General features: G+C 37.2%; 1 protein-coding gene across 6 annotated transcripts in view; it reads right to left on the bottom strand.

Annotated features, from left to right (window-relative positions):
- The window catches only part of HMGCLL1 (3-hydroxy-3-methylglutaryl-CoA lyase like 1), a 323,420-nt gene that overhangs the window by 161,099 nt on the left and 144,441 nt on the right, over positions 1-17,880 (bottom strand). The window contains exon 1 of one of the 6 annotated variants that reach the window (XM_066359174.1): positions 6,801-6,909. The exons of the other annotated variants lie outside the window; for them this stretch is intronic. Within the exon in view, the coding sequence (XP_066215271.1) occupies positions 6,801-6,833 (33 nt within the window). The 5' untranslated portion in view covers positions 6,834-6,909. Of the gene's footprint in view, positions 1-6,800; positions 6,910-17,880 lie in introns of those variants that run through there. 6 annotated transcript variants of the gene reach the window in all.

The following is a 17,880-nucleotide window of genomic DNA, read 5'->3' as shown; positions in this document are numbered from 1 at the left end:
TCCATAAAGGGTTACTCTACAAAGATTAGGGTTTCTGTTGATCTTTACTTAACACAGGAATTAACTGAAATAGTAGGTTGAGTATGAGCATAAAATATTCTTAAAGTGAGGGGTATTAAATACTTTGAAGAGTTATTGTTAGATGAATGCAACCATTGTCTTGAAAGAATGGTAGCCACACCTTTCTTTTTTCTGAGGTGATCCTGATTTCTACCCGTTGTCCAGGATAATTAATACCATCCCCCTTTTACTCTTGAAGCACAGATATTTGGACCATAATTATATGGTTATCTCATGTAACTTTCCTATATAAAGGTACTTTGAACCAATACATATTTAATTAAAATTTACATGCCTTCCACCCCTATAGGAATATAGAGCTTTCCCAATGATAAAACAAGGCTCCTATCTCTGCCCCTGCATATAACTCTCACAGTCCCTCTGTGATTATGATGACCGAAAAGAGTACCAAAGCAACCCCTCCGGAACGCCGCAATCTCAGATTGTGGACGCCCAAAGGCTGAGCCCTTTCCAGTTCCTATGCTGCTTTAGAACATGTTTTGGAAATGAGGGTAAGCTCCAGGCAACGTGGAAAGAGGAGCTTTTATTTTAACCCTGCTTCTTGACTTTTTAAAAATTTTTTCTTTGAGGGATAGAGGAACTGAGCAAAAAAAAAGGGGGGAGGGAGGAAGAAAAACACATGGACAAAAACAAAAAACCTCACAGACAACAGTGTGGCGATTGCTGGGGGGACAAGGAGGCAGAGGAGAGTATCGAGAGGATTCCTGGTGATAGACAGAGGCTTGACTCGGGATGGTGAGCACACAATACAGTGTACAGATGCAGGGCTATTGAATTGTGCACCTGTAGCCTGTACAATTGTGTTGATCATTGTCACCCCAATAAATTCAATAAAAAGGAAAAAAAATTATTTCTATCTCCAAAAGACCCTATCACCCTCAGAAGTAGCCAAACTGCTGTTCCTTCCCTCATCTCATCAACATCGGCTTAACCTAGTCCTTGATCCGTCAGACCAGGAGGGGCTTGGCTATCTCTGCTGTTTTCACCCAGAGGCAGCACAGAACAAGGTGTGGGCAGGTAGGCATTCCCATATATTTTACCCCGCATCAGAACCAACCGTAAGACACATTGTAGCAATCTAGAATTCCCTGGTTTTTGTCTGTTGGATTTGAGAGAGGCAGAGAGAGGGAGACAGGGACAGGAACATCAAGCCGCTCCTGTCTGTGCCCTGACTGGGGGATCGAACTCGAACCTCCGTGCTCCAGAATGACACTCCGGAACTATTTTTTGGCCAGGGCTTAACTTTTACTGATTTTTTAGAGAAACAGAAGAAGGGGGAGAGAGGGGCGTGGGAAGGGAAGCATTTGTTGTTGCACTTGGTCGTGCATATTTTGGTTGCTTCCCGTGTGTGTGTGTCCTGACTTGGGATCGAACCCACAACCTTGTTGTTTCAGGATGATGCTCTTAACCAACTGAGCTAACCAGTCAGGGCCAAATTCCTTAGTTTTTGACTTCTCAGACCCATTTGATGAAATCATCCTAAGGGAATGCTAGTCTAAAGAGCCAGAGATGCACCAAGGCAACCGAAATAGAGGCCAGAGAGATATTTTTTTTTAATTATTTTTATTTATTTATTCATTTTAAAGGAGACAGAGAGAGAGAGAGAAGGGGAGAGGAGCAGGAAGCATCAACTCCCATATGTGCCTTGACCAGGCGAGCCCATGGTTTTGAACCGGCGACCTCAGCATTCCAGGTCGAAGCTTGATCCACTGCACCACCACAGGTCAGGCCAGAGAGATATTTAAATGAAACTAAATGGGACATTTTGTCTTCAAGTTTTATTGTGGAACAAATACATTATATAGAGCCCTCTATTTAATTTGCCCAGTTAGTTTGTCCTTGAATATGCCAAGTAGTTTTACATATTTGTATAATCTAGAAAGAGAGCCTGCCTAGAGATGAGGCGGCAGGTTAGTCTCTATATGACAGAGACGACAGTGCACACATCTCTGCCACCGTCACATCTGAGTCTGACAATTCCAGGGAGCTCTGGACGATGTTGTCAAGCAGAAGTGTGTCATTTCTAGAGTGAAGTGGTAAGACTTTCCTATGTTCTCTTTTCCCATCCTCCAGCAAAATGCAAAGAACCTACAGGAGGAAGGGGGGCAGGGTCACAAGATGGAGGCGTCTGGGTCCCTATATGACCCCTGGGTCCCTATATGGTCCCTGAAGGACTAAACCATCCACATTAGACTTGAGAAAAAAAAAAAAACCACCGGCCGTTATCTTAGGCCATGAAAAATGTGAAGGTGTGTGTTATAGTATTTAAGTATACTGGCTAATAAAATCAAATTATTTGATTTGGAGACTTTTGTTTGCAGAATCGTCACTCATTAAGATAAGATCTTGAAGTGACTGCTGGGAAGGATGACTGGAGCTAGAGTAGGGCTTTAGCTTCTCTATGCTGCCTTATCTTCCTCTAATTTCTCACTTTGCCAGTGGCTCAAATAGCTGGCAACAGGAAGAAAACCGTGTACTCGGAAGAAAGTAGATTTTGTTCTTAAGGATAAACATGAGCCTCTTGGGAAAAAATAAACTAGTTTTCATTCCAAATCATCTAAGCCAAACAGAATTTTATCCATTCATTCATAATTGGGGGTGGAGAACTATCTGTAAGCAAGAGAAATGGGCAGGAAGATATAATTCTGTAAAGCAATTTAAAGTAACACTGTCTTTATACATTATGAATGAGTTTAGTAGCAAACTGCTAAAGTAAAACTACTCATTTGATCAAAGGCTTAGATTTCTACTTCCAAAGCCCAGAGCCTTCTTAGATCTTTGAAGTAGGGCCAATATAATCAGAGTAAGACCATAAAGGTGTACTAGCAGGATGTCTTTCCAAGTCTAAGAAATGATTTCCAGCCTGACCTGTGGTGGCACAGTGGATAAAGCGTCGACCTGGAATGCTGAGGTTGCCGGTTCAAAACCCTGGGCTTGCCTGGTCAAGGCACATATGGGAGTTGATGCTTCCTGCTCCTCCCTTCTCTCTCTCTCTCATTCTCTCTCTCTCTCTCTTTCTCTCTCTCTCTCCTAAAATGAATAAATAAAGTCTTTTAAAAAAATTTAAAACAAAAAAAAAATGATTTCCAGTGGCATCATCACTGTCCTTTATTGCTCAAAAAAAAAAAAAAAAAAAAAAGTCCCAGAATGTTCTGTACTATGTGAATCTCATGTTCTATTTCATGTGATACCTATAAGCTGTTGTGTCCAAATTCCAATTCCAGCTCTGTGTAAGTTCAGCTGTGATCTACAGTTCATTCTGTTAAGTCTTTTCCATAATCCCTCCGTTCCATATTATATATACATCTTCAGTACTTCCTTCCCTCCTTCACATCCTAACACCTTCATTTAATCGCCTCTTAATCATTTGCCTGAAAAGTACACCCTCCAGTCACTTATTGTTTCCTTCCAGATGCTTCCGGGGAATGACTCCCCATGGACTTCACCTAACATTCCATCCATGTTCATCTGGCTGTGCAGACTATGAGGCCAGCACTCCAAAGCTTTTAAGCTTTTTCTTTCCAAGAAAACTCATAGCTAACACCATTATTTCCTCACAAAAACAGCTAACATCTGCAGACTGAAACATCACAACAAAGAAAAAAATTTGCACTGTTCTGCTGAAGTTGGATGCAACCTTTATTGGCCATTTTAGGAAATAAATCAATGTTCTTCTTTTCAATTTCTATTAAAAAATAAATCATAGAGGCTGATTTTTAATTTACCCTCAGGAATAGTTAATGAACAGGTTATATACAATGACTAATTAGTCTTTATGCCTTCCAGCTAAGCAAACTAAGCTTCGATTTGGAAACCTAACCTCTAACAAAATTCTTCAGGTTGCTCAATAAAGTTTGATTTTATTTTGTGCATTTCAACATTTTTAGTTAATCCAGTAAACTAAAATATCCCAATAAACTTCTTATTCTAAACTAATAGTATGCAATCATTATAAAGATTATTCATTGAAACTCCTAATAACAACTTTGAATATAATTAAACTATTTCATAAAAGTAATTTTTTAAACTTTGATCTTATTTGTTCTACAATCTTAGTTACAGTAGTTTCTTCTTCTTTTTCTTTGATATAAGAAACAATGTCCCTACAATATAAAACTGAGCGAGTTTCTCATTTCAAGTCATTTCCTGTGTATTTAATAATGGCCTTTAGTCGTGTACTATAGATCGACATTTCTTACACTTTAATGTGACTACGAATCTCCTACAGAGCTTGATAAAACAGTTTACTGGGGCCATACCCAGAGATTATGATTCACTGGGTCAGTTTGGGTCTATACTGTGTATTTCATCCAGCTTATAGATGCTGCTAATGCTGCTGTTCCAAGGACCACTATTTGAGAACTACAGGTCTAGCTTAAACCAACGTTCAAAATAACGCATGATTATGCTTAAGTAACAGCCCACCACCATCAACTACAAAATCAATAAAATCCCTCTATTCAAATATTATAAAAATAATAAAATTAAAACTCCAATTTTTACATTAACATCCATTATAATTCCAAAGCTTGAGCAGCACTTTCAAATGCCTTCCTTTCAATGACCACTATTTTATGTTTCAGTGTAATAATATTTCCTCACTTGGACCACCCAAATTGGTCTTCTCGGCATACACTACAGTAAATAATGAAAATTTAAACAATAACACTAGAAACCCAAACAATTCTATAAAATCCCTTTCCACATTTCACAAGTCATTAAACCTTTTTTCTATCCCTTTTGAAATTTCCAGTGGTATTTTAGAATATGCCAATACCAGGGACACCTGCAGATATTAGAGTGCACTAAAAGAAACACACACCTGCACACATCCACAGCCACTCATTTAAAGCTGAGCAGTTTGAGAGAATTGGAGGTGCCTTTTCAGGAGAGGACTCAGGGTCTGCTACTCCACCCCCAAGCCACCTTGCCTCAGGAGTCCCTTTCAGTCCTTATAGAAGGAAGGCATTGGGCATCATGCCTAAACTAACTCACGTTTGGTCCAGCAATAGTAAGAGTAGATCCTACTGCACAAAAAATCACATCATAACAAATCTAATAAGTCACAATGATCATTTGAAAGATTATTTGAGGTAATATACTGAAGTGTCAATGATACTCAAAAATGACAGAAAACACGATGAGCAATCAATTGACAACAAGGCAGGTAGATGGGCCCTTGTGGAGACTGTCCTACATCAATGGCTCCTCCCACATGCCTCCTTGTCAATGCTTCTCCCTTCTAATTATATCAGCCTTGTCTCACTTCTAATTATATCAGCCTTATACACAATGCCCTTAGCTGCTCCAGGTCCTAATTCCATTTTGGCTATTTTGTCATTTCTCAGAGTATTCTAACTCCAAAAAATATGCTTTCATATACCATCAATTACCCAACAGTAATAAATATGCACTTATATATATTTATAGACATAAACTTACCTGCATAAAAACTTACATTCATACAGTGACAAACATGTTTGGCTATGAACGTTGTCATTTTCAGCAGGTGCGTGTAAATGCAGATGCATGTTAATAAATAAACATATATTTAAAATAAGTTTATGAGCTATAATTGTTTGCCCTCATGAAAATTAGTACAACTAAAATTTATCAACATTTGGAAAGTATTCAAACTGTTAATGGGTGATAACTAATAAATAAATGAAACAGTATCCTAGGAAATTATTGATATATGCTGGCAGGAATGTTAAAGCCAAAATTTCAAAGATAAAACACACACCTTACCAAATACAACTATTCTCTGCCACAACTGTAATACAAAGAGAACTGTAAGAATACACTCAGCTTTTCTGGTTTTCAGTTTCTGTGATTTCTGTGGTATATGAGAATTGTACATTTTCTTAGGGATTAGGCATAAGTTTAATTTTTTCATATTTTTTTCTCCTTGCTGAAATTTAATATCATTTTTTAGCATGTCTCAGCCCATCTGAAGGATTTTAAATTTTCAGGAAGAGTTCTTGGCATTCATTTTCCACTGTCCCTATTGGTTAATAGAAAATGTCTCCAGAACACACAATACAACGTAGAGACGATGTGTTGCAAAATTGTCCACCTGAAGCCTGTATAACTTTGTCAGCTAGTGTCACCCCAATAAATTCAATAAAAAGGAAAAAGAATACAACATCTCTAACTACACCAGAAATCTGAAAATAGGAGAAAGTTATTACATGCAGTTTGAATAAATAACACTGGGGAACAAAATTTTTGTTGCATCCACAGAAACACTTGTTCTTACCTAATTCGAGTGTGCTGATCTCAAATCTGAATTAGTTTTTCTCTGTAAGCTATAGTTTTTTGCAATTCAAGATTTTAGGTTTTCATCTTATTGTACAATTTTCAACATTTAGTTTAACATAATGAAGTAGAATGTCTTTTTGGGCATCATCTTTGTGAAAATATAATAATTTATATAATGCAGTAAATACACTAATACATTAAAAGATATGATTGCATCAGAATTTGTCTAGAATTTTGAAATAGAACATATTAAAACACTTATTTTAATCATAAAATTTGCGCAAAACTTATTTAAATTCTATTCAAGCAAAATTTGGCGTTTGTAGCTCTTTCATTTGTGTACTTGTTGAGGACAATCTCACTTGATGCTCCAGCAGTAGTCTGCTCATCACTAACAGCTCCAAGGTTTTTGGGAAACTTATCAAGGTGACTGTTCAGTAAGTGAATCTTAATGCCACGTTACATCCAATGTCGTGGAAAGTCAACAGCATACTTTGAACCAGAAGTTCACAGTTTTCTGTTTTTTTGTTGCCAAGAAAGTTCTTTGTAACTGCCACAAAAGACTGCCATGCTGCTTTCTCATCCTTATTTATCTTCCTGGCAAATTCTTTGTCATGTATGAGGGTTCGAATTTGAGGTCCATCTAATACATCTGCTTTTATCTTCTCGAAAGACAAGGCAGAAAAAGCAGAAATAAAATGTTGAAAGCACTCAATTTTCTCTATTCAAAGCCTGAACAAACTGCTTCATTAAGCCAGGTTTGATGTGAAGTGGGGGAAAAATGAAACTGTTTCAATTAACTACAGGTTCATTCACAATATTTTGCATCCCCACCACCAGAGCTTCATGTTTCAGCCACTCCTTCTGTGTCCAGTGTTTCTCCCGAGATCGGCTGTCCCACAGACACAGAAAGCAAGGATACTTCGTGAAACCTCTCTGTTATCCTAGCAGGAAATTTACCATTTTAAGACCCACACAAATGGTTCAGTTATGCTCCTCATACTTCAGAAAGTCGAGGACAATATTTATGTCATTATAATCTTCTTGCAGATGAGTTGAATAACCAATTGGAACCACTGCATAAACATTACCGTTGTGTAGAAGAACAAATTTCAGACTTCGTTTAGAGCTGTCAAGAAATAGCCGCCATTCTGTTGGACTGTAAGTGGTAACACCTAGCTGGCTGAGAAGGCTACTGATTTCATGACAGTAAACAAAGTGTTTGTCTTTGAAAAAAAATGTCCACAAAAATTTGTTCATGCTTCCTGAAATGGGATACTTTAGCTGACCAGTCAAGTACATTCTTTTCTTGAAACCTGGAGGCTAATAACTCAGCTGCTTTCTTTAATAGGCCCAAATCTCTTACTAAGACATTCAATTCAGGTTGGCTAAACTGCTGAGGGGTTAATGACTGTTTGGCATCTGATTCTATAACCGTTTCCTCATGCATCTTATCAAAATACACTTGATCACCACGTTCACTTTCTTCGTCCTTAGAAGAAATAAAACCATTGAAAACTGGAACTGGGAGTGTCTCAGAGTGTGGGATAGGTCGTATTGCTGAAGGAATATTAGGATATGCGATCATATGCCATTTTTTCATGCCAATGCCCTTTGTATGGATCAGACAGAAAAACAGTCACTGCTGTGGTCCTTAGGTTCACGCCAAACCATGGGAATACCAAAAGGCATTCCTTTGCGGTTTCCTTTTGTCTAGTCACGAAGCATTTCCTCACAATTATGACACACAATATGAAGAGCCCAATTCTTGTCTTGATCTCCAAGGGGAACTTGAAAATAGGCAATATATGCACGTGTCACAAATGATGAAATATTGCACCTTTGACGTCGAAGTGTGTAACAGCCACTATATAACAGAAGGTGTCAGGACTATTCTTACATTTATGCCTACTCGAAGAAGCCATGACTCAATCTTAAAACAAAACAAGAGGGTGTTTTTATCAGATATTTTTTTACATTTAAAACCAACTACAATTATGTAAAAGTGATGTTTGTAAAACATTAATTGCCTTGTGGTTATGTTCAATCCAAGAGTCATTGCCCTTTAACTCCAATTTAAAAACCAATGCATGCCATTAACTGTAAAAAAAAAAAAATTTTAAATTGCATAAAAACTAGAGCTTGCACCAAAAAAAAATGGATTTCAGGTTTAGAATCAGCATTGCAGAAATATATGGAAACAGTTCTAAAACCTCATGCACCAGAAAATTAAAAAAAATTGTTCCCCAGTGTAATCTGATACCTACTTTTGTGTATGGCTTCATCATCTAGGTACGTAGGTGTTCATACAAAGTTAATGACAAGCACTATATTTTTGTCATCAGTTTGAGAAGCGGTGTTTTCTTGATCTTGCTGTCGGTAAAAGGAGGGGAATTTGGTAACAAAGATCCTGGGTGTGGTGGCTTCATCAGAGGTGGACAGTGCAGCATCAAATCAGGGCTCCCTCTGGACAAAGTCGGCTGCTGTGGGCAGAAATACTGAGAAGCTACTCACACAGGCCATAGAGCCCTCCTGGCCACCTCCACATTCCACACTTTCAGCACAGTCTCTGGAAATTCTGAGCAGAAATGGACGGACAACAAAGCCACGTGTAGCTGCACATGTAACCATGTACACTGAACTCAAATGTTCAGCCCTAATGCAACTGGCTGTGGTTCCTGAGCAATTTGCTTCTCAGATGGAAGTCTCCTGAAGTTCTTCTCTTAGGGCACACTGTGGCTGTGAGAACGGCTGCCTTTTCATCACGTTTTCCTTCTCATCCAGTATACTTTGTATTCTATGATCAATTCTATACAGCTGGTTCCACCATCTTTACCTTTGTGCTTTCAGTGACAGATGAGAGACAATGATTGTTTTCTATGCTGCACATAACCCATGCCTTATTGATAAAGATTGTTATTAATCTCACAATAGCACTTCAGCAGTGAATTTAGGTCACTTTTTTATTATCCCATTTACTTTACTCTAGAGCAGTTTTACTCTACATCCTATGGTTTTGGATGGCCTTTTAGAAAAAAAAAAAAAATCAAGATGCAACGGTTTAAGTAAAGCAAAATAATTTTTCCAACAACAGTTACTCAGAAATCTTTAACATAAATCTGATCATTTTGGTAAGACTTTGAGTCAACTGTACTTGCCCTGAGTTTGAACTACTTACTGAAATCTAAGAATGTATGTCTCAGATATATCCTATACAACCCTTGTTTTTTCAGTAAGTAGCTCAAAAAAGGTCTCCTAGTAGGCACTGAGGGAATGGAAAAGATTATAAAAGGTTACAAAGAACTACAGAATCATTTTTAAAGAGCCTGGCCAACCTGTTCCTGAAGTAAGAGCAGCTCATTCATGTTCATCTATCTCAGACTTTAAATGCTGGATCTCAAAAACATCTATGGAGGAAGTTGAACTACAGCATTTTAACCCATACATAACCAACTACAGTTTGCCTCCTTAAAGTGATAGATTAATCTAGAACTTTACTAATCTGTTGAGTTTAAAAAGTTATATTAAATGAGTAAAAAACCGATTCTTTTAATAATTGAAGTTTCTATCTGTCAGACCGACATGATGTAAAGGAAGAAAGACAGGCTTTGAAATCTGACACAGGTTCAAGCCCAGTGCCTCTGCCAGGTGTGTGTCCTGGAGGAAGTTTCATAAACTCTCTGCACCTCCTTTCCACTTACTAAAAGTGAGAATAGGATCTTTTCTGCAGAAGTATGAGTTCAGTAGTTATGTAAATAGCCTTTTACAAAGTCACGGGAATAAGTTTGCTACCTGATAAAAAGTGGTTGACATTACCATTGCTTTATAATTTCCCAAACTCAGGTTAATAATACTCTATTAACAATTAATGTAGCATTTTGTATCTCATATATTCCTGCATTTGACCCATGCAGTACATCAGCTGCAAATTTAGAGCAGATATGCTAAAATAATATTAATGCTTCTAAATAATACTTTTAAAAAAATTATTTATTGATTTTAAAGAGAGAGGGGAAAGGAAGGGGAAGAGAGAAAGAGGGAGGAGGGATGGAGAGAGAAAAACATGATTTGTTGTTCACTTATTTATGCATTCATTTATTGATTCCTGTATGTGCCCTGAACAGGGATTGAACCCACAACCTTGGCATAACCAGAATGTTGCTTAACCAACTGAACTACTCAGCCAAGGCCTAAATAATAGTTTTTGATTAAGATGAATGATTGACATTTTAGTTCACACGTTATCACTGCTTTTCCCATCAAAAAGTCAACATCTGTATACATTCTTCAAAGAGCAAAATGATTTAAGAGATCTGGCTTTCTAGAGATGGTTATTTATGAAGGCTCGTGTTTCACCTCCTTTAGCTCAAGTTTTCCTTTCAATATTTTCTAGAGCATACATTCAGCAGAATTGTATTAAATTAAATATTAAAATCTTATCGTGATAGAATCTAAGTGATAGCAGACATTCAGGAGTGAAAGTCTGAATACTACATCTGTTTCTCCACAAATCTTGCAAAATGTCTTTTAAGTACAGCTCTAAAACCTAGGCAGACAGAGCTCCAAATTGCCCTCAGCTTTTATGTTTGACCAAGTCCACAGTTTTCTCTAAAACGCAAGGTTTGAACTGTGCCACAGCATTTAAAAAATCAGAGAACTTTCAGCCCTTAAATCAAAATCCTCAAAAAGTAGAAATAGTGTCTAACTAAAATAAGATTCCTATTTTGACTTCAACATTAACCAATGATCGGCTTCTATTTCACAGTGAAATAAATACAGATTGAGGAAAGAATTTAAAAAGTGAATGCCAGACTCTGTACACCCAGTGGGTTACAGATGTAGGAAAGTGGTGGCAGAAAGCCACTCCGCTTCCTTCAAGATCCAAAAACATTTGGAAGGAAACCCCAGAAGGAAAGACGTCTGACAGACACGTTCTCTTTGGGGTTTCCTGCCTTCTTGTTTGCCAAGCTTCCTAGACCCCATTGCTTGTTAATGAAGTTCACCAAAAAGACTTTATAAATGCTGATTTCATAGAGTGAAACTTATATGAAAGGTATTTTTATGCAGTTGATGTTTCTTGCCATCTGCATTTCCCTATTTCACAAAACCAAGGAAATGTGACCTGGGAGGTTGCATGTACACAGGTGATATCTGATGCACTTACTATCAGTGGAGTATTCAGCTCAAACACTGAATTCGAAACCAGACACCAAGATTAGACACTGCAACAGAGAAACTGCTTCATCCTGAGAATATCATTACCCCCCTCAATTTTTCTACTATTTTTTTTCTGCAAAATGCAGTCATGAGAAGATGCATATTGTACCCTGTATGAATTAACTCAATAAAAACACAATAATGAAAAGTAAATAAAAAGCTAGATTCTACTTTCCTAACCTTTACAATAATAGTCCCGTCCTCCCACCCTCGCCAAAAAAAATAGATGTTCAAACTTCCAAATTAGCACCTGGATTTAAAAATATACATTAAAGTCCAATGTGAAAAATAATATTTAAAAGCTAAAATCACTAATTATAGTTCACAAAAATATCCTTGATAAGTCAAATGCATATTTTTGCCAATCAGAAAGTCAGTGAATTTGGCTAAAGTCACCTGAAGTTTATATTATGAATATTTGCAATATTTAATATATACAAATTATTTAGTTCTATAAACATTTGAAGAGTATCTAAGAATTTGTCCTCAGCAAAACAGAAAGGTAAATTGTTTTAGCCCTTGAGAAGACTTCAGTCTAGCACTACAAATATTATTTATTTAATAAAGAAATATTTCAATCTATTCAAAAATATTAGGTAGAAAACTCTGCTTTAAGGCAGAAAATAAAAATGGATCCACTTACCACTACATAAGAAAACAAAAAAGAATTGGGGTAGGAGAGGGAGAGAGGTGAAAAACAGAAGAAAAAACACTTATAAGAAACGTTTTAGAAACTGCAAAGAGTGAGCATCCATCTTCAAATCAAATATAAAAAGAGGCAATTTTTAAGATTAGAGGCCTTTACATTATTTTTTTCTGTAAGTGACAATAAATTAGATATATGATAGAGACAGATGTGTGTGTGTATGTGTGTGTATGTGTGTGTGTGTGTATGTGTGTGTATGTGTGTGTATGTGTGTGTGTGTGTGTGTATGTGTGTTTGGAGAGAGACAGTAGATACAAATATATATTAACATGTATATATTCATATGCATATATATTTATAATTAAATAAACACTTCTCCAAAATTTCACCATATTTTTTAATTCTGCCCATAAATCTTCAATCATCTTATTAAGACCAGGAATGCCTTCTATCTATCCAAATTCCAATTGACCTCAAATGAACCTCTCACACAAAAACTATTATCATCATCACTAACTCCCTCTGCACTGAATTAGAACATTTTACAAGTGTGTGTTTTTGACTGACTTGCAAGAAAAGATGCAAAAAGAGTGATGCAAACAAAAAGTGGAATGAAGAAATGAGCTTTTAGATTAATTAAGAACGAAAATTGTCCTGGACGGTGTCCTAGGAACAGAAAGTTCTAGTGGTTCTATCTCCCATAACCATCTTTCCCCACCATCGTCCTCACCACTTGACAAGTATTGAGACAGCCAGAGCACAGTTATTCCTCTCTCTAGACCAGGAAAGAAAATATTGGCTCCTCCTATCTAAGGTGTATTTGGAACTCACAGCTCTGGTCTCTTTATCATTGCCAGAAGCAAAAGCCTTTTATTTTTTTGCATTTTTTAGAAATTATTATTATTATTACATCATTTTCATATAAATTATATGAAAAAATGTTTCAAAATATAAACTTCAAAGAAACTGAATGTTTAAAATCATGTTTGTATAAAATTCTCTTTATCAAAGTCTGATTTTAGAATGAGTGTTTTAAGAATAAGATCTGTCAGTTATTATTGTTTTCTATAAGAATACAACAACAGGCCCTGGCCGGTTGCCTCAGTGGTAGGGCGTCGGCCTGGCATGCGGAAGTCTCCGGTTCGATTCCCAGCGAGGGCACACAGGAGAGATGCCCATCTGCTTCTCCACCCCTCCCCCTCTCCTTCCTCTCTGTCTCTCTCTTCCCCTCCCACAGTCGAGGCTCCATTGGAGCAAAAGATGGCCTGGGTGCTGGGGATGGCTCCTTGGCCTCTGCCCCAGGTGCTAGAGTGGCTCTGGTCACGACAGAGCGATGCCCCGGATGGACAGAGCATCGCCCCCTGCTGGGCGTGCCGGGTGGATCCCGGTCTGGCGCATGCAGGAGTCTGTCTGACTGCCTCCCCGTTTCCAGCTTCAGAAAAAAAAAAAAAAAGAATACAACAACAAAAATTGCTCATCAAGATGGTTAGATCCAGGAGAATTTATAACCACTCGAGTATTCATCTAGGAATAAATTTTCATCACTCAGAAAAGAGAGATTGTCCAAAAGGGAAGATGGCAAACTTCTGATAATTTGAAGACAAGTGTCTGCCTGCTGAATGATTATGACTGGGCACTACACTGTTAAAAACTATGCCAATGTTCAGAAAGGTTCTGGGTGGTCTCATTGATGTATCTCTATGTCACTTTCCATTGAAGACCACAAAATCAAAAATCCATAGGCTTGGGAAGATAATCTGGATGCCTAAAGTAGCTATGTGTATGAATAAAAAGGCAAGTCCTGTTTAGGCATTCATATGTACTTAATTTTTAAGTGTAGTCATGACCAAACAAAGCTATTTCCAGAAGTTAAATTGGGCTCACCTGTATAATAGCCAATCTGCATCTCCTATTTAGGCTAATAATACAGAGACATGCAGGAGGAAACAGATTCTGTGTTGCTTTTACTATTAGGGCTACAAGCAAGCTGGGCCATCACGTCCAAATCAGAATTTTTCTTAAAATATCCAAATACGTGTTTTTGCTTTATCTCTTATAATACCATCTGTTACATGAGAGTGACCCATAAAGTTATGGGTCTGCAAGTCTAGCCCCCTAGTTGATTATGAAAAATATTAAAGAAACAAAATAAAAGCTAAACTTGGAACAGACGAGGGGAGAAGAAAGGGTCAGGGAAAGTTACAGCACAGAGTGAATAAGCATAAAGAAAGCCAGAAGACTTGGAGGAGTTCAGAGCTAATGAAAAAAACAAGAACAGAGGGTCGAGGGAGGGAAGGATGTGAAAGCCAGCTGGAGTAAAAGAAAGCAAGGAATACAGGAGCCAACAGAAATCCAAGGACAGAAAGTATTGGAGATTGGAGGGAACAGGAAATTTATTGGAAACCAAGTTGTTTTTCCTTTTGTATCCAATGCGATTCCATTCCAGGCAGAACTCTAGTCTAAGCCTCAAAGAGGATAGAAGGGAAGTTGAAACTCATAGGAGTCTTTCATGGTCAGGAGCCAGGAGCTCTGGAAAGACAGTTTAGGGGAAACACACTATGACAGCAGGCCCTCTGACAGCAGATAGAGATAGAAGGATGGCACCATTAACCAGCACAGTGTTTTCTAAAATTGAGTGAAGCACAAACAATGATAATTGGGTTCCAACAGAGTTACTGAATCAATGTCCAGTATATTTCATAAACACCTCAGGTGATTCTAATCACTAGGAAAGCTTAGGAAGCACTGGTTAGTGGGGAAAATTGAGGACTCTGACACTAGAACTGCCCAATTCAGTTCTGCTCTTCACTAGTTGTTGACCCTGAACAAATTATTTAACCTTTCTATATTTCAATTACTAAATCAATAATATGGATTGCGGTGAGGATTAAATGAGTGATTGCAGATTAAGCAGTTAGTGCCTGGTATACTGCTCACAAAAATTAGGGGATTATTTCAAAATGAATATGGAGTGATAGAAAAAAGAAGCATTTGATTTTTTTATTAAACAAGAACATCAGAAAAGCAAACAACAAGTCAAAGAAAGTTGCTTGATTATGCAAATGAGATGCAAAGCCAGCTTTTATCTCATTGGTGAAAATGCGCTGTACAAAAGGCTGAAAGAACTGGAGTATCTGCATGTTCCCTGATCCCCTAAGTTTTGTGAGCAATATATTGAATTCAACAGTGGTAGCTATATAAAATTTTCATAGAGATCACATACCAAATAACATATTTTAATTGATAAAAAATCTGACTAAGATATAAAAAAGCTGCATCTCTTATTATAAAATATCAGAGGCCATACTTCCCAATGACACAGAGATCAAGCCACAACCCTCAGAGTTTCTACCCCCGATCTCGGCATTCAGGAGCCAGTCATTTCCTTTTGGACACCAACATGTGAGCAGCCGTAACAAAATTTTTTTTCTCAAAAGTATATGTAAGTCCATTCAAATTGAAGGTGACTCCAAAATCTACAGTCTTTATGCTCTGGAAATGCAATAATAAATCCAGGACTTGGCTGATGCTAAGACCCACATGCATCACCAGCTGTTGAGGATCATTCACCTGGTCAACCACCTCATTTCACAGTTCTATTCTTTTTAGTCATTTTCCAATATATTATTCCCAACAATCATCTACTTCTCTGAAGAACCCCATATAGCTTTCTGACTTTTTCGTTATGCTAAGGCTCAAGTCTCTTTATTTTTCCAGCTGGAAACTCAGCTCTATAATAACAAGTTCCACCACATTTTCAACCTATATGGTGAAAATTCCCATCATCTTCTGGCTTTAAATGGAGGCTTGATCCATTTTACCCTGACCTGTAACCCACTCATGTAGAGACTGCTTAGTCTCCTACACCATGCTAAATCAGTAAAAGCACAGATGGCATCTTTAGTGTCATTACATATTGAAGATTGTTACTCCCTTTTACTTGTATAAAAATTCCTACTCTTCTGAGATCCATGTGATTGACAATAACTTCCTTTACCCTGCTTGAAGATTTGTATCCCTTATGTATCGAGGCCATAAGAATTTAGTTCACCATGTTCGCTTCACCCCAAATTTTGACACTATTCTGCAGAATAGTCAATGCCCTGGTGAACCTCCCATCAAATATTTGATTTCTAGTAAAAGTCACTGGAATTTTGTTCCATTTCAGCCCCGATTACTTTGGTGGGTATACAAAGGGCTTATTATTGCTTGTGACTGCTCACTTATTAAGCCTCTGCCCATATATACCCATATTTTCAACTTTCTAACTCTGGTGTGCCCATGACTAAAATCTTTGGCTTCAGAACTCTCTACTTGTACTTCAAGTGTCAGATATTATGTCAACAAAGAGGGAATGGCAATGTACCTGGTAACATGTTATCTGAGAAATCATGATGTAATAATAATGAAACAGACTTTTCTCAGGGTAAACGAGATTATTCTGCAAAATAAATATTCCAAAGAATACTATTGATTTAAATATGAAATAAAAACACTAAAAGTATAAATAGCTTCAAAGATAAATATAATGTGGTAAGACTGACAGATATGGCAGAAAATAGAATAAACATATCACACATAATTAAAGTTAAATTCACCTAATTGAGGACTGAGACAATCAGATAAGTAGCTTATAAAAGATACATATAAAGCAAAATAAAAAAAAAATGAACATGTATTGTCTTAAAGCACATATTTTTTTATTTTTTTTTATTATTTTTTTACCGAGACAGAGAAAGAGTCAGAGAGAGGGATAGATAGGGACAGACAGGAATGGAGAGAGATGAGAGGCATCAATTACCAGTTTTTTGTTGCAACACCTTAGTTGTTCATTGATTGCTTTCTCAAATGTGCCTTGACCGTGGGCCTTCAGCAAGGCAAGTAACCCCTTATTCAAGCCAGTGACCTTGGGTCCAAGCTGGTGAGCTTTGCTCAAACCAGATGAGCCCACGCTCAAGCTGTCGACCTTGGAGTCTCGAACCTGGGTCCTCCGCATCCCAGTCTGACGCTTTATTCACTGCGCCACCACTTGGTCGGGCAGCACATACTTTTTAAAAGACTAAAATAACATAAGCTAAATATTCAAATAAAATTAAAACACTAATTTAGAGCTCAGAAAAACAGCTTCAAAAATATATAAATCAAGTATTAGCACACAGATACAAACATGCATCTGAATAAAAGGATCAACAAACATACAAAATGCTTTAAGAGGCTTGACCTGTGGTGGCTCAGTGGATAAAGCGTCGACCTGGAAATGCTGAGGTCGCTGGTTCGAAACCCTGGGCTTGCTGGTCAAGGCACATATGGGAGTTGATGCTTCCAGCTCCTCCCCCTTCTCTCTCTCTCTCTCTCTCTCTCTCTCTGTCTCTCCCTCTCCTCTCTAAAATAAATAAATAAATAAAAAAATTAAAAAAATATTAAAAAAATGCTTTAAGAATAAATTGATAAAATATGTAGAATTCTATAAAAACATACTGAATAAATGAATGAATAAATGAGATTGATTATGAATGAATGAACCAGAATGAAATGAAGCAAAATATAAGATTAAACAAGGAACAGTTAAGAAGAAGAAAATGTCTACCAAATTCACGCCAATAAAATGGAAAGCTTTGAGGTAAACTAATACCAAAAGACATAAAATATTATAAAGAAACTATAATCATTGTTTC

The sequence above is a fragment of the Saccopteryx leptura genome, chromosome 1, assembly GCF_036850995.1.
Source record: "Saccopteryx leptura isolate mSacLep1 chromosome 1, mSacLep1_pri_phased_curated, whole genome shotgun sequence".
Classification (NCBI taxonomy): Eukaryota; Metazoa; Chordata; class Mammalia; order Chiroptera; family Emballonuridae; genus Saccopteryx; species Saccopteryx leptura.
The sequence above is the reverse complement of the archived record's forward strand: the minus strand, read 5'-3'. Positions and strand labels throughout refer to the sequence as shown.